The sequence below is a fragment of the Gavia stellata genome, chromosome 1, assembly GCF_030936135.1.
Source record: "Gavia stellata isolate bGavSte3 chromosome 1, bGavSte3.hap2, whole genome shotgun sequence".
Lineage (NCBI taxonomy): Eukaryota > Metazoa > Chordata > Aves > Gaviiformes > Gaviidae > Gavia > Gavia stellata.
In genome coordinates, this window is record NC_082594.1 from 73,233,629 (window position 1) to 73,256,819 (window position 23,191).

At 37.3% G+C, this 23,191-nt stretch overlaps 1 protein-coding gene across 1 annotated transcript in view; it reads right to left on the reverse strand.

Annotated features, from left to right (window-relative positions):
* ATP10A (ATPase phospholipid transporting 10A (putative)) overlaps window positions 1-23,191 on the reverse strand; it is a 119,452-nt gene that overhangs the window by 31,846 nt on the left and 64,415 nt on the right. Inside the window, exons 4-8 of the mRNA XM_059815641.1 lie at window positions 16,489-16,574; window positions 9,841-9,947; window positions 9,604-9,735; window positions 7,042-7,175; window positions 5,213-5,465 (exon numbers count right to left, since the gene is read on the reverse strand). Coding sequence (XP_059671624.1) covers window positions 5,213-5,465; window positions 7,042-7,175; window positions 9,604-9,735; window positions 9,841-9,947; window positions 16,489-16,574 — 712 coding nt within the window. The remainder of the gene's footprint in view (window positions 1-5,212; window positions 5,466-7,041; window positions 7,176-9,603; window positions 9,736-9,840; window positions 9,948-16,488; window positions 16,575-23,191) is intronic.

Below are 23,191 nucleotides of genomic sequence, written 5' to 3' on the forward strand. Positions count from 1 at the left end.
ATGGGGCACTCCCAATGTAATGAGTTCTACATCTGATGACACTGGTTGTCTCCTCAGTTACCAATTAATTTTTTCAAAAAGCAATAACAAATGTAAAGAGAAACTACGAACAAGCTACACAGAGTCCCTGAAGCACCCAGTCCTGCTAAAGGTTTTGATCTTTCTGGGAAGGCCTAAATGGACTATCCTGATTTCTGAAGATAGTAAAATTGTAAAGGTGGCAGATGAGAAGTCCCTTTGGAAGCAACAGCTGCATTTATGGAAAAGTTTTTATTGATTTTTATGCTTTTCTTTTTTTTTAATAAATCAAATTCTCCAACGCGGCTGGAGTGTGCAGTCTATGTTCTCTTGATGACACACAAAAGGAGTAAGAAAGTTCCACTACAAAACAGCTCCCCAAACTAAGAGAGAGATTTTTTTAATATAATGCACTTTCCTATGAAAAGTAGTTGCTGGCCAATCTTCAACAAGAAAAAGTAGAGAGCAGAAAGAAACTCCTCCTTTCTCAGATTTAGTGATTTAGAAACTTTGCTAGGCAAAAGAAAATTACTGAGGTTTTCATCATCTGCCTTCACCCCCATGAACTTCTCTTATTCTTATGTTGTCTAGAGTTTTTTTCAGTCATTGGAAGGAAGGGGAAAGAATACAAAGAATGAAAAATTCAGATTTTTCAGATCTGTGTGGTTGCATTAATGGAGATTCAACTCATGTTTTGTCATAAGTTCCATACAATGGCTAAAACTAAAAAAACAGAGATCACACCCCATAGGCAAGAATGCGATTAATTCAGCATTTGGAAAACAACTAGGACAAATGTCAGGCCAAGAGCATCTGGTTGTAGCTAAATCATATAACGACTTTCAGAAAGACAGTCAGCTTTTGGGCACCTATTATCTCTGGGATTAGCAGACAGACTTGGGGCATGGCCAGTTCCAAGAATTGTTAGAAGCTGGCTACTAGCCTGAAGAGAAGAGCTACGGTATGGCAACGTAATTTTACATATAGACAAACAGTCCCCTTTTTTCAGTGCTAACATTCTTTTGGTCTAGGAGGAAGTAATGATTAGAAGGATTTTTTTGTGGCATTCCTTTGCAGTATCATCTTACTGTGGAAGTGACACACAGCAAGGCGTTAGCTTCAAGAAGTAACAGACAGATACAACTCCATCCATTTCTGGAATTTAACCAGAGTATAGTGTCAATGGGTATTCTATAAATGCCTAGGACATTTACAAGTGGGACAATCATTCTTCCACTTGAAGTGGTCCATCCCATCCCTATCAACATAGTCTCCACAGGGCCCAAACTGGCAGTGCAAATACCCATAGTTTGATCCCTATCAGTGCATAATCCATCACCAAAATATTATAGGTAGCCTCAACAATGATGAATATTTGATACAGCTTGCATCATGGAACTGTTGCTGAGTACAATCACACCTTCCCTCACAGCCTCCACAAGCGTTCCTGGATTCCTCTTCGGTGCTAAGCTCTCGCATAGCAGTACCCATGTGTAATACTTTGTACTACCTCCAGTTGGCTAAGAGATTCTGCCCCATGCATGTGCAATTTATTGGCCTCTATTATTCATGTTTTTGTCACCTCTTGTCTAGACTAAAACAATGCAATACTCCTGGGTGTAGCACCATCAGCCTCATAAAAAACTTAGAGCTAAATACAGAATTCTGCAGGAAAATGTTTTCTCCAGCACATTCATGAAAACTGCCCCTTACTCCCTATACTACCTAAAAAAAAGTATTAAGTCTTGTTCAGGGTTTCAGTTTCTATTTTAGAAGCATTTAATTGCTTCAACTCTGCACAAGGTCCACATGAGCCTCTGTGATGAAAACCATGATTAACACATCCATGTCTGATGCAAAACAGAACTCTCCCTTGTAATCATAAAGCTCACCTTTCACATAGGAAATTTACATGGCTTTTTGGAACAAATTTCCGAAGAAAAATATGGACACTCCTACCACTCAAGAAAAAGACATGCTGCCTCAAATATGCCAAACCTAACACAGTGTAGCATATGCCTTTTAAGTAGCCCCCCAATCCAAACGAATTGTGCACTACACGCACAGGGAGAGGAAGAAGGGGAAAGAACAAACTACACATAAGGAAAGTCACAAGCATTGCTTAATGCACTAGTGGAAGAAACTCAGATATGATGATGACACATGCATTATAACAATCCCTGTAGAACAGAAAAGAATGGGATAACTGCTCCTAACTCAACAAATTTTAGGGAGAAAAGCTTATAATGCAGCATAGAGAAAATTTGTGATGGCTATGTACAATCTGCTCATTGAGTAATTAACAGATATGTGGCAGTCCTATGCAGAAAAAATACTTCAACAGAAAATTTAAGTTCCAAACCGAGCAAATTTCAGACCTCAGTCTGGCATTGTAGGCATAACTTTCCCCCTCTGTGTGTGTGCATGGCTGAGCCTCAGAATATAGGGCCTCTATATGACTTCAGAGGAAAATTTGCCAGAACTTCCTAGCATGGGAAAAAAGTGTGTTACATCTTAGCCTTGTTCTTGGATATGGCTGAATGGAGCTGACTGAAATTTCTCCCCCAGAATTGATGCCCGAGACAAAGATGTGGCATGGAAAACTTGAACCAAACAGTTCAAGTTCTGTAAAACTATCTATAACTGAAAACAGGATCTTATCATGAGAAGGGTCAAGCAACTGGAATAACAGGCATTGCTACGCAGCCACAGTAGAGTAACAAACTTAGGCCCAGGAGCTGAGAACAAGTATATTTCCATCCTGAGCTACCTGCTTTTACAGTAGAAAATTACTTGTTTCAGGTTTTGAATCTTGACCTGTGTACAACAATTTTAAATTCATTTCTTAATCTAAAGTGCTACTCAGTGTTTGATTCCAAGTAACAAACCACTATGCCTGAAGAATTACTCAGATAAGTGATGAAAGACACAGATCACCTTTGAAACAGATAAGAAAAGGCAGATGCATTTTACTTGGTTTTCTTGCATATATGGTAGCTTCAGATCACTTGCCAAGTGAAAGATTTTAGAATTTTCTGATTCATGAGATCTTCAGTAAAACCTGAGGTGCAGGGCTGGATAGCATACGCCCCAAAACCTCAGAGGGGAATTCAGATACTCTGGTATAAGACATAGAAAAACAGCTGACAAATCATTTGCAAGCAAGCACACAGCAATGAAATGTTGTTTGTGCACTCACTTAAACCAGAAAGAGCTGTGACAAACATTTCACCGTATCTAAAGGGGAAGGTTTCAGCAGCAGAAAAGATAAGAGATGGTTAGAAAATCAGACTGGAGAACACAGCTAACAAAAGACTTGAATGAAGAATAGTTTTTATTGTGTTATTAATCCTGAGTATAAGGAACAAAATCAATAGAAATTATCACCATTTATATATAGAATGACAGAGAAAGACCTATTTTCTGTAGAGGAGGAAAAAAAAGAATAAATTACTGTGTATAAAATATTGTGTATAAATTCTGTGTCAATTCAAAAATTATATTTGTCAGAAATTTTATACTGCCTGGAGTTATAAGAAAGCCCAAACATAGCTGTACGTGAAAAGAACGACTGAAAAAAGAATGAGTTTATTTTATGTATTCATTTGAAACTTCTGTTTGTAGTGAAATTCACTGTGCTTTCATTAACATTTATATTGTAATCCGAAATCATAAGAGGAAAGCATGCACAAACTTTTATTTCTGTTAAATACATTACATTTGAAGAAAAAAGATCTGAAACTCAATACTCAAATTCAGGAGCTTGAGTTCAGCCTACATATCAGCTGATGATACCAAGCTCATAAATATACCCTTTCTGCACTGTTTTAGTTGGCAGTACCATCATCATTCCTGCAAGGAACAGAGTACACTCTGAGATTAGTATCAATAAGCAAATGATCGATGGCATGGAAGAATAAAAAAAGAATGAATATTCAGTGTCACAAGCATAATTAGGAATCCAGAAACACACTTAATTTTTTTCTCTTTCTTACATACAGTACAGAGGTAGGAAGTCACAGCTTCTCCCTGTTTAAGTTCTTCTTTCTGTAACACTGGAATAATAACACTATCCAAACACCTAATTTCTTGAAGAAGAGTGCCTTAAATATAAGGTCTCAGTAGCACTTTAAAGTAGGAGAAAAAAGAACAATCCTTGCACTATCCAAAACTTCAAAATGTCTTTTTCCAGTTTGGAATCTTATGAACTCTCTAAAGCATGTTTTAGCTTTTCCAGTCTATTTTGATTATTTCTCTTATTCTGTATCTCATTTGTAAACTGAACTTCTGTAATGGTCTTTGAGAAAACTTTCTAATCAGTGATCTTTTTATCTGTTACATAGATTAAGAAACTTATTTTTTTCAAATAGGAATGCAATACTGTAGCTATCAATATTTTCCTGCATACAGACAGAGTATGATTTGAAGAGTTAAGATCTGTTATGTCAAAAACAATAACAACAAAATGTTAGAGGAAAATAACACAAATTATAACAAATCACAAAACACAAAATTACTTCATAATTTCAAAAGGGTGATGAGATGAAAAGGGATGACAAACCTCACATTCCCTTGTGACAAAGAATGAATTTTTAGGGTTTCAAGAACCTGATACATGGGGACATTCTCTCAACTGTAGTGCTCATACAACAGTGAAGATACCTTAAGGCAGACACCTGTCACACAGGAGAACTGAAAAGAATCTGACAAAGGTAACATAAAATATACTATTAGATCAAATTATGTTTCTTGTTAATATGAAAACCAGCAGCTTTCTTTACATTTATTCCTCAGCACAAAAGGATAATCTCATTCCAGGTATTCAATCAGATGCTAATCTGGCTGTATGCTTAAAACTGGTATACTTCAAACATACAAAACATTGTGATACCAGCGGCGCTATTCAATTTGCTTAAATTAGCCATGTGCTCAAATGCTTTACTAGATCAGGAGCTAAAGCCAGCAGCTTTAACTGTCTTGACAACATACTGTAGATGATGTTACAGAACACTTTGATTAAGATTGTCATTGCTAGCCGAACACTGACATCAAATTATACTAATCTGAAAACAGCTATTGCTGAGTTGGATACATGCAATTTCTTTTGTTTGATTTAAGATTACACTAACTTTTATATCTATTTCAGAATGCCCAAAGTACAACTGTTAGATAGAAAACAAGATCATGAGCTCACCGTTATCATCATGGGAATACTCTATTCCAGAAACAGTGCATCTTCGGAAAACCATCTTGTTTTCAGTAAGTGTCCCAGTCTTGTCTGAGAAGATAAACTGCACCTGACCTAAGTCTTCTGTGATATTTAAAGCTCGGCACTGCAGCTGAGAGTCTGTTTCTTCATCATATAAATCTTTATCTTGATGAATAAAGTATACTTGGCAGATTTTAACTATTTCAATGGATACATACAGAGAAATTGGAATCATAACCTAGAATACACAAAAAGAAAGAGAATTAGGAGAAAACAGAAGCAAGCATACAATGAATTAGTAAAATCTGGTTAACTTGGTACTAGGCTAAAACATAAAGAGGCTATGAACTTTAAGCATGTAAAGTTATTTGCATATTTGAAAAGAGTTTATTTACTGTGTTAGATGAAGAAAACCCATGGTGAATTGCAGAGCTGAAATGCATTATTATGTCTAGAAGGGTGATTATCAAAACTTGGACAGAAGCAAATCCTTTTTTGGCTAATAAGATGCGCTTGAAACTAGCTGGGAAAGAAAAAGAAAAAAAAAAAAAACAAAAACCCAAACAAACACTACAGTCAGAACCCTGTAAATGTGAAGGAATGGGATAAATTTATTCTGCATAAATAATAGACTATTTGCAAATTCACTTTGCAGGAATATGAGAAACAAAATGTAAATGTAAACCTCTTCACAGGAATAAACTTTTTGGCCTTGGCTTTTGCACTGCAGACCATATGAATGAAGAACACATTTTATTATTGTTGAAGAAAGACATATGAGAAGTTGTTTCTCAAGGAAAGATTTTCAACTGTTTCTTGAGGATTGTCAAAACTCCATAAAATATCTAATTTGTACCTGAATTTTTCCCTGCCAATGTTTCTCAGGACAGAAATTCCTGACTGCATACATTATTTAGCTTGCTGAATTAGATATGAGGGATAAATTATAGCATGCATGTAAGTGGCAAATGTGGTTATTCACACAAAAACTACAGTTAAAGGTTGGTGTTTAAAGAATTCTGTGGTGAATTTTTTTAACCAATATCATAACCCAATACCTTAGAGTAAAAATTAATTTAACTCACCCTTTTTCATTCCTTTGCCCCCAGTAACGCAACCTCCTCTAGTGTTCCACTGAAAATACTTCCACGTGTCCCAGTGACATAAGTGTCTGTTACGTCTCTTAACTTACCCACCTTCACCATTCAATACATTTCTCTTCATGACCAAAAAACTACTAACAGAGTTTGTTATCCAGCTGAGATATGGTGTTGTTAAGAGCCATATCTTTGGAAAGCAGTTAAAAAAGTATACAACTTATGTTCATACCTGGACACTGTACCCAAAGTGGCACCCACAGTCTTTGCGATGTTGTTCCACAGTGAGTGGATACGAAGCATAAAGCTTGTTTTCTCCCAGCAGGGCCCACTGCATCCTATCTCTTCCTAGTTGTTTAAAATAAAATAAAATACCTGAGTCTTTTGGGGAATGTTCTCAAATGATTTTCTTCTCCAATGGTAATGGAGCTCTGACAGGTTACTGTGTGCATCAGTTTGTTTATTTTTTCTGAGAAGTTATCATCTTTTTACCACCGGCTAGACCACTTCTTTTATTTAATTTAGCTTTCTGGTTGCATATTATCACATTCTCTATAGTAAAAATTTAATTTTAAAGTGACTAAATGTACTTCTTTTTAGTGCTTGATTAGCTTCTTACATGCCTTAGTGGTAGAAGGGATGCTACACATACTGGGCATTTATGGCGTTATTACAGCAAACTATGTACACAGGTGACAGCATGTACAACTTGATTACCTGGAAAACTATGATCACTGTGAGAAATAAATATACTGAAGCTAAAACAGGAGACAAATATTTGCCATCAGGCCCTGGAACATCAAAAATTGGTTTCTTCTTCTCACCATATTGCCATACCCATAGGCCATGACCTGCAGAAGAGTTGAAAGACAGAAAAATGCAAATTAACTCAAAGGAAAAATGCTTATAGTACAATTTGTTCTTAGAGTTGAGTTACATGGCAAAGTGATATTTGTTTTCAACTATTCTGCGTGACTTCTGAAAAAGGCCCCAAAACCATGGTTTTTTCTGCCTTGGCATTTGGGGTTTGAGAAAGGGGTTTGTCTGGCCTTATGGACAGCATGCAAGAGTAATTTCACATAACTGTATCCAAATAAAGTGAGCTGGCTAGCCTAAACTGGTAGTTTAGGCTATTTCTGTAATCAGCAGAGAAAAAAAGACTTCTTCAGAAAGTGATTCATTTCAGTGATATTCATTGTGTATGAAGTGAAAGAACTCCATTGACTACACTAGGTGTATCACTAGACCGCTATCACTAAACTAGTTTCAGCTGCATAAAGTCAGAAGAGACTTTCATCTTACTGTGTGAATCTTACCCACCACGTGTACAGAACTAATGAAATAACAGCATCAGCAGAGTCAAGCGCATGGAAGCTGAGGAACTAAGAACAGAAGAAATTCTAAGCCTTGTTTAAAATCTTTTTTATATTGATTGTGCTGATAACTACATAAAGATAAGTTTATTACTATTATTCTGGGAAAATGACATTCTTGTTAAAGAGACAGAAAGTTGCCTTTTTAAGTAGAGCACTAGGATTTGCAGTCCTAAAAGACCTAAATGGTATGCCTGATGTTTTTAAGGTTAAAACCAAGGAAGAATTCTCCCATGATAAGAAGCATTGAAACTATCTTCACTATATGTCAGAAATCAGAAAAAAAAAGGACAGTGGCCTACTTTAGAAGCAATCTTTTGTAAGCCACATCTAACAAGGTCCTTTACATCTTGATACATAAAACCAGGATTGAACTCTTGAAAAATAAAAACAATACTTAAGCCAAGTGAGCAAATTATTTTGTCCCTGTACTACCAATATGAGCATATCACCATACTGATGTCTTTATTGATGTCTGTATTTTTATTCTTGAGAGTAAAAATTGGAAGCCCCATACTGAGAATGACCTACATCAACACTTGTTTTATAAATATTCTGACTCAGATTTTCAAAAGAATTAGTTAACTGTCGTACCTCCTCTTATACTTTCTTGACAGAAGGTACAAAAATTGTGTTGACTCTTACAGAACACAGCTTTGCATGTCTTGAAGGCACCTCTGGTTTCCAAGGGCTGAAGCAAATTTCTTTCCAGCTGTTTCTGGTTGTTATCACCCCCAGAAGTTTTCTCGGGACCTCTGCTGGTGGTTTCTAGCCTTGTAGCAGAAGTCACAGAAGGGAAGGTGTGTGTGTCACCTACTGGGTGCCACCTCCTGCCATTCATGCATCTCAGGAGTTTCAGCTGAACTGAAGCCGCTGCAGCGCACACCTCCACTGCCACTGCTCTAGGGGCAACACCTCGGATGCAGTGGCAGAGACTGCAGTGAATCCCTGCAATTAAGCCTACCACGGCACTTCAGCCCTGAGGATTGGGGTCCCCAACACTGACACACTACAAAAGAGTGTCATGAACTAGTGGAAACAAATACGCTGGCTGATTCACAGCTGGAAATACTCATCTTTAAGCAGCATTTAACAATATCTGGAAAAAGGCACACAGAGATGTATTAAGATGACATAAGATTGTTATTAAACTACACCATGGTTGTTAGGAAACATTTTGGTGTTTATGCCGTATGACTCACACACAAACATTACAGAAAACACAAACATTAAGGATATGGAATTCATGTGGCATATATAAAGAATCATTTTGGGTGCCAAATGTAAAAATCAATTCTTTCTCACAGTGAATAGAAAAATGGCCTGAAGAATATTAACCTGAACCTCAGCATTTCCTTAAACACTCCATGAAGTCTAGAGAGTCTTCTATTTGGATTTATGCAGTTTTAAACTTTTATTTATTTCTTCTATGTTAAAGCTGCAGCCTTAGGGACAGTCTGTCAATGTTGTACACTATGCCCTTGATTTAATAAATAGTACTGGGGAATAGCACTGTGCTAATTATGTTTATTCTCTCCTCATAAATTACTTTCTTGACTGATTAACAGCATGTTACACTCTACCACCTGTAATTTTGAGGGGTCTACATATAAAGTGGCTTCTTTTGGACTTGACATTTTTGGATGCTATTAAAGGTAGTAGAATCTAAGCCTTCAGATCTCTGGTACTAGTAGCATGTATTTGACTGATACTAAGAAGCTATTTAGATGAGCTTATGTATCAAGACATCTTGATTTCAAAGAATAAAACACAACAGAAATAAGACAGTATGGAGGTAGATTTATGGATTTCATGTTTTGGCAGATACGTATGATTTTGATAAAGCTACACGCATGAATCCCAAGAGAGTCTGATACTTAAGTTTCTACTTTTAAAAAGCACTTACCGATTGCAGAAAACAGACACATGATTAGAAGTATGAGGACACACCAAAGGACATCAGCATTCATTTGTCTTTCAAGCTTACTGCGTTTGTAACGGGGTCCGTTGTTATTTAACAAAGCTTTGGTCTCATGCCCTGCAGAAGCAATTACATCAAATGATGTCATATGGATTTTTGTGATTATTTTAAGGAAGCTATAAAAAGGTGGTATGCCTCGTCAGACAGAAAACCAGCTTTTACCTGCATAGATTACTATTCCTGCAACTTCTTCTGTATTTCTAATGGTACATCCACGTAACAAAAGATTTTCTTTGAACAGTCCATCTTTTTTTCCACTTTTATGTACACTGCAGAAAATTTAAAAACAGAACAAAGCACAGCATGTCAAAACATTAAGCTTGTTAAATCATACTACTCTGTAATATAACAAGCCCAGGAAACATCTTCAAAGTTCAAGTTTTGTCGACCTGACGGTGAAATAGTTCCTTAGATCTTCCTCCTGGGAAGATTCTCTGGCAGACTTTGAAAACTGAGAATACCTACCCAAGAACCCCAGACATGCAGCAGCCCAGCTGGAGCAGTATCAGTTGCTGTTGGATATACAAATGTCCTGGACAAAGACTCACTAGAGATATGTAGACCAAATCTACAGCATGTGTCCAGCCTATCAAATGCTTTGAAAATGCATTGGACTTTCACTGCATGTGCAAATTGAGTGTGCAATCACAGTTAATCCAGTCCACCTAAGAGCAGCTGTGTAGTGCATATGATTAACCCACTATTTACACGTTCTTATCAAAGAAATTCTAAAAATAAATATGGTGAAATTGGGAAAGGAACGTGCTTCAGAAGCAGCGATACTAACGAAGATGTGCCAGGGATAATATGCATCAGTTCAGTGAAAAAGAAAGGAAAAAATTTCCATATGTTCATCAGTGAGAAGAAGATAGATAAATTCCTTTCCGAAGCGTCTCACTGACATCTAAGAAAGATGAAATGGCCTGCGCCCTGATGATTCTTGTTGACTAGCACCAAAACACGTGAGAAAAATGGAACAAAGTAACGTTGCCACCACAACTTATTGCCTGCTGTGTATGGACTGACTCAAATTTCAGCTGACAGAGAAATACAGAAAACAGCCTTATGAGAATTAACAATCACCAGGGAAATGCTAAACAATAATAATAACAATTAAAAAATAGCATTAGAATGGTTTATTAGGCAAAAAAGACAAACCAAATAATAATTTCAAACCTCTTCTAAATGAATAAAATTTAATTTAATCAATTGCAGTATCCCAATGTCTCAGAGAAGATTCAAGCAGTCTGAAATGTTTAAATGTTCTGCCTTCACTTTCAGAGCACCAAAACCATCACAATTCCAGCCTAAAAAACAGACTGCAATAAAAAACTAGTAAAAGCTGGGAGTTCAAGAGAAATCCTGGAAAAGCACATGTGCTATACTAAAATTAACATTATGCTGTTGCAACATCAAATTTTATGGCTACCTAGATTTAGGCATTTGAAGTCCTGAGTCCCCCTAAATCTGCAAATTGGCTTAAAATTGTGACTTTTATAAAAAAGTGGAGTTCTTTTTATTTGCTTCCTATTTTTTAAGCCTTCACACCTGGGTTATATCTTCATGCTTTTCTCTGATTGTCAGAATCTTTTCTTTTTCTAAATTACGACCAAAATTCTAACTTTAGCACATGCTTCTAGGATCTCAGGCCTGAAGAACTGTATAAAATATCCTGAGATCTGCAAGAAGAAAAGGTTCACATTGATGAATCCTTTGTACTCTTCCCCACACTAGCAGGACTACTTGCAGATTATGCTGTTATGCTGGTTATGCTGTGTAGCTTCTAGTCAATGCTCTTAGTGAGTAGAATATACCCATAAATAATATATATACATTCATATACATGTATATATATACACACATATATACAGAGTCCTTTTTAGTTCTGTGTAATATATTATACCCATTCCCTGCTCAGAAATATAAATTAAAAGCATTGGTGTTTCAACAGGTATGCTTAGCTTTTCAATGTAGGGATGGAGAAAAAGTGGTGGGTTTGACAGCTGAGGTAGCTGCAGCAGTGATAACATTTGACTAGAGACCAGAAAAAAACAGAGAAGGAAAGAAGTAGATAACAGCAAGTTTGTGATTCTGATACAAAAATGAAGTTTTCTTTTTCATCAGGAGAGAACTTCTCCTGTTCAGCCCATCCTCTCTGCCGGCCTCAGGTACAACAACAGAGGTTTTGCTTCTGTCCTCTTCAGCAAACCTTAACCCACTGCCTTGCCTTTTGCCAAAGGAACTTTAAAAACTGGGGGATGCCTAACAGCCTTCTTGCAGTATGCCAACAGGCATCAGCACTGATTGCCAGCTGGAGAATTACCCAAATTTGGCTGGGCTTAAACTATGGGAAATAATCTTAATGATTCCATACTGTAGAAATTACACTACTACCAGGATTCTGCCATTCCTCTGCTTTTTAAGGTTGAATTCTACATTAGCCTTTCTCATAAATCGTGAGGATGTTAGTCTGAATTTCCAATAAAGTCTCCAAATGATAGTTGATTCCTGTTAATAAATGGGACTTTTTAAAGATAAATCTGCTTAAGAAGTAATTGCTCTGGCTTATGATTTTATAGCCTTCATCAATTCTTTGACAGTAACAGTGGACTGTGACTGGTATATTGTACATGGAAATCTTTATATACAATTACTTGTGTACGTGTTCTACACAATTATATATTTCTTCTTACTATCTTAGCTTATACAACGTCTGAACCTGTTCCATAGCAATAGAGCAACATCTGAAATTAACCTGTAGGTGCCAAGACCCCAATCTACTGCTGCCACCCACAGACTGAGCCTTCCCACCACAACTCATCTTATCCTTACAAGCGTTTGGTACTGCTTTTTACTTTTCCATATCCCAATGAAGTCAATCAACTCACCTGTTGCTCAGCAGACCTTTACAAAATGGATGAAACAAAAATCTGAGAGTAAGAAGCTGGCAGGGTCTGGAGGAAACTCATTGTTTCCTTCTTGTCTGCACTCACTCCCAGCGACTCACTAACAGAACATACATATAAGGCAATTGGGCACTGATGAAAAAAGGAAGAAAAGATTACAGACATAAAGGTCTGGATTAAAAAATAATGAAAACTAGAGTTAGATACAACTGCTCACTTTGATAACAAACCTGCCAAGGCTATAACTTTATGTCCTGGTGGAGGGATGGCTTAGATCCCATTTCTAGCCCTGCAGAGTTATAAACCTTAAGCTTGCTACAGAGGCTGAACAGTCTGTTTTTCCTCCTTTCTGGATTCAGGCCAGTATAACCTTGGAGGCAAAGAAAGAAACTTTTCTCTGTCAGTATTTAAAACAGTGGCCGGCTGAAGCCGCTCAGACACCTGGAACACGAAGGCTAGCCCGCGAGGAAACACACTGCTGAGTGCAGGTGCAACGCTCTTTTTCTCTGCAATTTCTGACACGGGTGACACCACAAATATGCAGTATCTAAACACCTAAAATACACATGCACCATGAATTAGGAGAAATGGGCAGACCAGATGCAGTTAGCTACTATTTCGCTACAGCACTCTGAAAGTGTTTGTGTAGAAGTAAGCCTCCTGGCTTAATACAGCAATGCAAAAATCAGTCCGATGGTAGCTCACTTCAGCCTTCTATTATATTTTTTCCTTGGTACGTGTTTACCAGCATTAAATAACAAGGTGACGTATCGAAACTGTATTCAAGAGTATTTTCTTTCAGTCTCTGGTTTCTCAAGTGTCTTATAAAGCAAATGGTAGAGCTGGCATTACTTTCCAAGGCTTGACACTTCCAAAGAAAATATTCAACAACCTTAAACATAGCCTCAGTGCACATCATCAGTCAGAATCTTCCTGACTCTCAATTCTGATGAAACTTATTCTCTTTTTTTTTTTCCCCCAGGAGAGGTGGTGTCACTATAGCACATTAAAGAGACATCACTGTATAGATTTATACATTTTTTTTCTTAAAAAAATTGTAACATGATTTTATATTAGTTTGGTTTTGTTATCTTATGACAAGCTTTGAAATAGAAATACACACATGTATTCATATTATTATTATTATTATAATTCCTTGCTATACTTATTTTGGTATGATGAGATAGAGTTTTCTGTTCTTGTCTAAATAATAAAATTTTTACTTTCAGAGAAAAGCTGAAAAGCGAAAAGGTCAACTACTACTTCTCCTTTTCCATTGCCCATATACACACAAAAAGCTAGAAACAAGATTTTAAAGCCAATTTTGTTATTTTTGGAACCTGAAATGGGATTTTTGAATGTTTGCCCTGCATACTGTACATAATCTGGCTAGACCCATACAGGCAGGAGGCATGTTAGGTTTTATTCTATTCTTTTTATACAGAAGACTTCTTACAGGGGAAATAAAAATGAGGAAACATGCTTGGGCTATCTGAGGGTGCAGAACCTGCAGAACAGTATAAAGCAAGCACCTGAGTAGAACCAGTAGTCTGCCTGTCTGTCTGCACACACAGATTGTGCCGATATAACTGAAGGTCATACGTAGTAATGTGCACACCTCTCTTTTGCAGCTATACGATAGGGTCAGGCCCATTTCAATGCACTTTGAAATACTTTTGTGATTTTTTTATTATCATGTCTCCTTTTACCCTGGCCTGCCTGTGCTACATTGGTTACCTATAGTGATCACATTTCAGAATAACTGTGGGGAACAGAATTTTTACATATTTACAATACACACACACAAAACTATTTCTATTCCCTGAAAGATTTGTCAGCACAGACTTTAGAACCAAAGGAGCTCTTCATATTTCAAACAGAAAAAAAAAATCTTAATCAAAACTGGAAACCTACTAACTGGTCAAAACTTCAAGCAAACTTTGACAGTAACGTTTCAGCACAGCTTTTACATATGGATCTCTTGGAAGTCTACCATTTCATAGTAACCCTATTTAAATATCTCAGTAACATTTCTTTTCAGTTGAGCTATTATCAGCTGGGAGCTATCTGAACCTTTCTTTCAAGCGGTGACTACTGGCAAGATTTTGAACAAGAGTTAAGATCTGAGTTTGACATGGCAATGACATGTTTCAATTCAGATGTGCTAATTACTATTCATCTTGCTAATGCATGATTTGAAATAGACCCATGATTTTATGATACTAATGAAGGCAATCTAAAAAGAGGGGAGAAAAAGCCTTCTCCCATGATAAATGAGGAGACTGAGAGTTTATTTGTTGAGCGGTTGGTCCCCGCTCTTTACTTCAAACGCACTGTGGTCCTTTAGTTGTAAATCAGCATAGCTGATGAGACCTAGAAATCAACTAATGCTTTCTGCCAGATTCAAAACTGATGTCTTGCCTTTTTGCTGTGTCAAAATATATTCACATCATTTGTGAAACATTAAGATATAAAGAAGATTAAATAGAATCAATATTGAACAACAGTCTTCCAAAAGGTACTACCATTTTTTTCTGCTACATAATTCAAATGGTTCTTTAACTTACATACTACAAATATTTTCCACACGGAGTACATAAATAAATATATAATGAAAGACAAATTTATGCATATCAACCTCTGCTCAATATTTAGGGAACTAAGATTCACACACATGAAGTGTGCTAGAAAAGCTGCCAAACTTCCCATTTCCATATCTGGAAATGTTATTTCTGCAGTAGATCAGGCTCTCTATTAATGTAGACAGTTATACACCCTCATGCATGTCTAATACTAACTTTTATCTTTAAATGAACTGTAGGGCTTTGTGCTGCTAAATAAAGGAAAACATCTTCCCACACTACAATGTGATGTGGCTGCAAAAAAGCTATCCTGATTTACACCACTTGACATCCTACACAATCTGTGACATCTCAGAGTAGTAACTGAGGTGGTAAATAGCATCACTATAAAAAACTCCCCAAGCTCCAGCAATTTACTTTGTGCCATTTACGCAATTCAATATTGCTTATCACTCCTAATCAATCTGGATAATAAATTATTGTATTCTAAACAGAATTAGTGTCTGTTTAACTCTCTTCATTAAAATTTAGACGAAAATTAAATATCCTGGGCTCTCACTCTCCATGTGGTTACAGACTGTAGAAAAATAACTCATGCAAGAGTGCACCTCCGAAGTCACCCCTATTGGCCTACACACTACAGTCCTGGCTGTTAGAAGCAAAGTGCTTTGCACATACTAAAACATTTGCTTCTGAGCAGGACTGATTGTCCAGAGATGAGCACCATGTTAATGCAGTTCTGTTTGTTTAGAATTAAGTCAACTGGCCATAGGTGATTATGCGTGGTGATGTACAAGCACATCGTGTGAGCCAATTATTTTATTTTGTCTTAATGAGAGGAAAGGAATACTGCCATAGCTGGAGAAATATCAGTTTTGCCTTCTGATTTTCCTCAATGACACTTATATTAAAAGAAACATCAAACAGACCCATCTTCATAAAAGCAGCGTACAACAGATTGTGTTTGTTTGCTGGCTCTCTTGGACTGGTTTTCTATTTCCTCCCATTTCCAGATGGGCTTTTTTGATCCATGGCGGGAAGGAAAGGGAGAAGAGTGTCTGTAACTGCACTGCTTCATGCATTCGTTTCTGGAGTGTAAACTGATCAAAGCTAACAACTAAATCCATCCTAAGGAATGGAAATGTGAGGCTCCCATCTCACCCTGAAGTGAGGATCCTCTAAAAGAGCCTTAAATATGCAGACCTATTTAGATGTGATGATGATGCAAATTACAGAACACAGCCCAAAACAAACCAGCATTTATTTTATTCCACATTAGAGAAAGGGATTGTATACTGAAGGATATTGTATGAAATACTCACATGTAACCTCGAAACCTACTTAAGTCATTGTTTGGCTTCTCGCATTCAATGACACTGGTGAACTTCAAGGGGTCAAATTCTGAGTCCTGGAATAACAAAAGTGTTAATTACTTAGGGCAAAGACTTGCAAAGTATAGCCAAAATTGCTTTCTTTTCTAGCTTTCATAACATATTAAAGTCCAGATTTTTTCAAAGGCAATCAAATGAATGACACTGACCACTGGCACTTAAAATCAAAGGGACCTGGGCACCACAATTCCTTAGATGCCTTCCAAAACCTCCCTTACAAGGATGATTTTTTGTTCTGCAGGTGGAAGAATGTGAGTTTCTAAAAGCATTAGATAAAAGATGCCAAGCCCAGAAGTCAAAACAATTTGGTCTGGAATGAAAAAATGAAATTTATCTGGGAAGGCTCAAAATATTCAATGGTATCACTATACTTCATGTTTTGTGAAGCTACTGAAAATCTAGGGTAACATAAGTCAATATACTGCCAATTATGAAAAAGCTAATATGAGCTTTTGAAATATTAGCAAGACTGCTTAATTGCTTTATGCCAACACAGATAAATTAATCTACTACAGTAAATTACACACATATAGCAGAATAACTTTTTCCTAATTAACACTTAAAAACCTTCTTGATTTTATACCTCATTAGTCTGAAGCTGGTATTTTTGCTGACTATATATATTTACCTGTAGTTAGCACCTTGTTGTGTCTGAGGAAAAACATGCTATCACAGCATAATTATTTGATTTCGTTAAATAAAAATCAAGGTTCTTCCTTCTTTGCCAGACCAAACAAACTATGCAGTGAAATCAGAGATACTCAGTCCTAGTGCTGCTGAGAAGGCTGTTTGTATCCGTCAGTGAGGACTACCTTTAGAAAACTGCTTTGTGCACCATTTGAGTGAAAGAACTAATTGTGAATTATCATATTATTAAGCTTGCAACAGTGATAACACTGCAAATGTTATGTTTTATGATGTTTTGCTGAGCAGCTGTAGACCCCAAACACTACTTTTTAGAACACACTATGGGAATAGCTGACTGAGAATCAGTGACCAAAGGACAGACACAATTTTATTGCCAGCTTCTCTGAAACACACAGGTGTCTCTGTTTTTTTGATATTGACTCTACTCAGAAGAGGTGAAAGAAACTAGATTTTAAGTAAGAGATAAAAGAAACTAGAGGATATGTCAGCATCACCATCAACGTCCTCCTTCATTTTTCTACCAGTTACACCTGGAAGAAAGACAGACTTATAGGAGGCAATTCAAACCACCCACACCTGACACTTTTGGAAACCTTCCCTGTATTTTCAAAAAACAAGAGATGATAAAGAGAACCGTGAAGATGGGCTGTCACTTAGAGACAGTTACAGCCCACTGGAGGAAAGAATCACTTTTATATGCAGAATTCAGCTTGTAAACAGGGGAAAAAAAGAGTAAAAACAAAGGACAGCTCTGAGCAAAGAAGAAGATTGCCATGCTAAGAATCAGACTCTCTAAATTACGTCGAAGTTGGCAGTCAGGTGCGTGAGCCTTAGCAAGAAATTCAGATGATCTTCTCAGCACCAAATACTGTTAGTATTTAAGCTCATTAGATATTTCTCCTCGTCAGCCTTAAATTTCTCTAGGTGACTGAAGTTTGATGCTGGGAATTCTCAGAAGTACCAAGTTCTACAGAGGCACCTAAGACATCATGAGGCTGTGGAATGGGGCAGATACTGTAAAGCGACATGTTCATCCCCTTTGACCCTCGTTCCTCAGCTACTCACTTCAGACAGGCACAGACACCAGCAGTCACAAGGAAGGAATCACTGCCTAGAACAGACATCACAAAGCTTTCAGGCCTTGCCATCTGAAATCTGCTACCACAGCTTCTACACTGGGCGCTCTGCCTCCAGCAGTTAAAGGTTCACGTTACAGAGACACTGTACTAGCAGCCAGTGATACCCGGCAGCTGTCTTTACTTGAGCTTGTTGGAGAAGGTGAAGTTCTCCCAAGTCAGACCAAAACTTGTTGCGCTGGGAAAACCTGTGTTGTCTATGTAACTCCTGCCCTGCTGCCCCAGAACATGCCCCAGAACATTCCTTCCTTGCCCCAGTATGTTCCTTGGCAGAAAAAAAAAAAAGAGTACAGGAAAAATAATCTACAAACATTGCTCAAGGTGTTTCAATAATATACTGTATGCCTAAGTATTGCGTTAAAGAAGAGTCACCACTGTAGCTTTAATTGCATTTGTAAATTGGAGGGAAAAGACTGGAAAGAGAAACATTTCTTGCCTTTTTATTGCAACATACTATACATAATACAGTTAATTTAGCACAAATTTTCATTCAGTGGTCTTAAAAAAAGAAAAGAAAGAAATCTTAACATCTTTGATGAATGCCCCTGAGGGAATCCTGGAGACACCTAATAACAAAACCCAGCGTAATCAAATGCAGGTTTTCTGTAGCTGCTGAACTCAGCAGAGAGAGCATGTTTTCAGTGCTGTACAGGCACAGTAACTTCTAGAGCAACTGGAAGTTTGCAGATTGAATTCCTTTTCTGCTAAGAAAGCCTGCCAGCAATGCCAGTGACTTTACAAATAAGAAGAAAAAATCTACTTAAAATTTAGAGCTAAAGTCTTCACAGAAAAGCAGGATCTTGTCAAGATCAGACAGGACTAAACCTACCCAACTTCCCCATCACTACCATGCAACATAGTCTTTCTCCCTCCTCTGTTTGTTGGATTCTTTTCATTTATGACTCAGTTTTGGAACTAAAAGTCCTTTATCATTAAATCTAACTGTCTGTGTATTTGTGTTCTGTTACAATTAACTTGAAATATGTGATTATGGTCTTTAACCAGATAATATCTGGGAGGGGAGAAAATCCAATTAGAATAGTAGTTTATGTAAGGGAACAAAGCTGCTGAATTCTGATTTATGGCAAAAGCTCTTTGTTTTATTGATAAATCAAATAGCTCCATCTCTTCCCTGTGAAATGGAAGTGTAGATACACGATGTATATTACAGCTGATGACACTGTTTTGATGTGAAAATGCCTTTTGGTAAATGAATGAACAAGTATGTTAAACACCGCCTGTGTGTGACTGCTTTCAGTGGTTATAAAGAAGCACAAAGTTAACATAAGATTTCACAATGATCAAAGTTTTGTTCCTTTTTATGCTAATACCCACACTTCAGCAGCAAATGAAACATAAACTGTGATGATGTTCTCATGTATTAACAGCTAAGAGAAGCTGCAGCTAGACAGAAATCAAAGCCAAAAGTGTTGCTCTTACAGTGCACAAATCATGATTTCTGCTGTTTTCTGAGAAAAAGCCCATGAAAAAAATAAATTCTCCACCACTACCTTTAATTTTTCTCTTACAGTGATTTTCTGCATCACTGTTAAGACACAGAAAACAAGATCAAAATACGGTAAAAACAGCACTTCCCCAGACTTTTGTGCAGCAGTTATCTGATGTGCCTCATTTTTAGTGTCTTACTTCCCACTTACAGAACTGCTGGGCATTAAAGCTGTTCCAGCCTCCAGAGGGATGAAAGGCTCCATGCCTGGACAGACTGCAATCTGAATTGAGGCTATCCAGTGCCTAATTTCCCTAAAAACTTGACTTACGTTCTCATAGTCTTCCACTGCACATCAACAAGACCAGGTCACTCACAAAAAGCAGCTGGAGGCATTTTTTTTTTCTTTTCTGAAGGTATATAATGTTGTCATAGTTATTATATGGTATCTCTGCATGTCTCCCAAACTTGTGCCTTGTGCACTGCTGATTTGAAAAACTGACTTTCTGCTTGATACAAACCTGAGAGAGATTCACTGATTGCAAGTAAGTTCCCTAGAGTATTTCACAAAACTGTTGGATGCCAAAGGCCAGGGCTAAATTCTGTTCATGTCAGTCAGATTTTTCTATTAAACAACCTGTTCTCCCTTTGCTACAATGTAAATTTTAATTGTCATCACTAATTTTAAGAATGATTCCCTGTAAAACACAAGTAAGGCAAAATATCTTGCTTATGCTTAAGGCAGAGTTCTTACTAATAGGTAAGGCTTAATTCGGAGCACAGACTGGTCCTTGCTAAGACGTTACAGAAAAACCGTGCTTGAAAGGATACATGAAGGTCACTTGGAGAAACAAGAATTCTAAATGAAGGACTAGAAATAATTATACTAGTTTCAGTGAGTGCTGACATTGAAAAAAGCCAATATGAACACCACGCATGTCAAAGTCTAAGTAAAGATAAGCACATCCAATTACTTTAACAGAAAAAAAGGAACAGCAACCAGACCTCAGAAGGTTTTACTCCTGCATTAACACTTTATGGCTGCATACAATCATATTTCCACTTGTGCTCTCTCCCTCTGGGCCAATCAATCTCCAATTCTCTGAAACAGTGAAAGAGCAACACTATGAGAGATGGATGATATCTGAGCATCAGAAAACGCAAATTTGGCTTCCGTGAAGCTGAAAAGGGAACTGAACCCCTGTTTCTCTTTGTTTTGAGCACATGGGACTAGTGTAAAGCTCTCTGCCCATGTTATTCACACTATCTTAGCACTTGCAGGCTTTAAAAAATTAGTGCCTTCAGTCTTTTCCAAATGGTAGATATTGCCGCTGCGCTTTTTTACACAGTAAGCACAGATACAAGCATCATTCATAGGGGCCCCAATTTGGTTCTCTGCTGGTTTTTTGGATGGATTCTGTTCTCCTGTTGGGTTTGAATTTCACCTCACCATCCTGGCATCACAGCAGTGTCACTCTACAACAGGGCTCCCAAGCTATACTGCCCGCACACTGGCAAGAGCATACAAGTTACTTCAAAGGGTAAAACCACAAAATACGCCAGGTTGCCATTGCTCTGGAGAATGTGGGGGATGGCTGGATGGTTGGTAAATGCTGTCTGAAAAACTGAATGACCACAGGCCTGCACATAGGGGATGAGAAGGTAAAACTGGTGGCACGCCTTGTCCAGTGCTGCGTGGCCTAGCCAAACACCAGGAACCTGTTGCTGTGACCACCATGGCACAACACAATTCTTTTTCTGTGGGTAAGTCATAACAAGGCCTTGAAAGATGTCTAACAGGTTTCAATCATTTCATCCCATATGGTTTGAGACTTTCAGAAACACAGAAATAAAGAAATACATCATTTTGTCAACCATGAACGCACAGAAACATTCACGTATATCCCCATATTGTGGTTGTTCACACCCTGATTTCAGAAGCCTTCAGTGACTAAATGTTATCCACTTCACTGTAGTGGTAAGAATTCTTTCTTACTAATATAATTTTAAAAACAGGTCTTGAAGGTTTCTGTAGCATGAAATGATGCACAAGATACACTGGAGGAGTGAAGACCACTTCTTGCTTAACTCTTCTGCCATATTATGTCATATCAAAATGAAAAAAAGAAAAAAAAGAGAGAAAAAAAAGAGAAGGGATTTAATTCAATAATAAGAAACTGACTTTCCTGAAATACCTGACTTCACATTTTGATTTTGCCAAAACAGCTGTAATTTACTGTGTTCCTCTGAAAAAGTGCTGACTTTTAAGGAACTTGTAAGTATTTCTGAAAGGTTGAAACGTGTCAAAAAGACACACAGTGATACTTATATTAGGTATTTTATATAATCAGAGATTCCACAGAATGTATTTCATTTCTTCAGGATTTTTCTTGCTAGGAAAATGTTTAATACCCTATCCATAAATCCTATTTCTTCCGATTTGTTAAAACTTAGGGAAATTCATTCCTACTCTAAATGCAGCAATGGAAGGGCTTATTTTCCTTAGGTAAGCAGACTTAGTCAGATTGCAAAAATCTGCTAAATATTGATTCCTTCAAAGCTGAATTTCAAATTAAAGTTAAATTGCAAATGTAAAGGGTTTTGTGACTAGACTTTAACAATGCTCTACCTATTAAATCTGATAAAGAGTTCAATTTAAAACATTAAATTAGGTCTGCAATAATTGGGCTGTGTCTCCGGGGGAAGAACAAACACAGGAGAGGAAAACATAATGGAGACATGTTTTCTTTAAAATTTTCCTTAACATAAACCACTGTTCCTTCTCTCTCAGGTGACTATTGATGTATCCCCCTCTGAAGAACTTATATCCTAAAAAGGCAAAGTGTCAAGGGGAAGAAAATGTTACATTGCCTCTTTCACAGAGTGGGAAACCAACAGGTAGACGGAAGGAATGAAGTGATCTGTCACAAAAAAAGGAGACCGAATTTAGTTCTCTCCAACATGACTTTGGAACTTCAGCTGTAAGATCATTCTGAATCTCTACAGTGAAATGCCAACCTTTCTGACTCTGTTGGCAAACTCATGAAACTGTCATAGCCCAAGAAGCAAAACATGCTGCTCTGCCAAATGAGTTAGTTTGACAATCACAGTGTTCAAACAACATACTCCCCTTCATTAAATGCATGTTGTATGGCTGATTTAATGGCCTGCTAGTGATATTAATAATGTATAGATATTAAAATGTTTTCCTTTATTCATCTGCCCTGCTTCTGCAGAAACCAGAGTTTAATGTTCAGTTCTTCCTTCCAATAGGACAGCATGAGTACACCAGGATGCCCTTGGGTGACAGTGACAGTTACCCGCTTATCACATTGTGTTTACTGGCTGTGCTGGGGATCTTATCCAGACTTCTCCCTGCAGTACAATTGCTTGATGAGGGCTT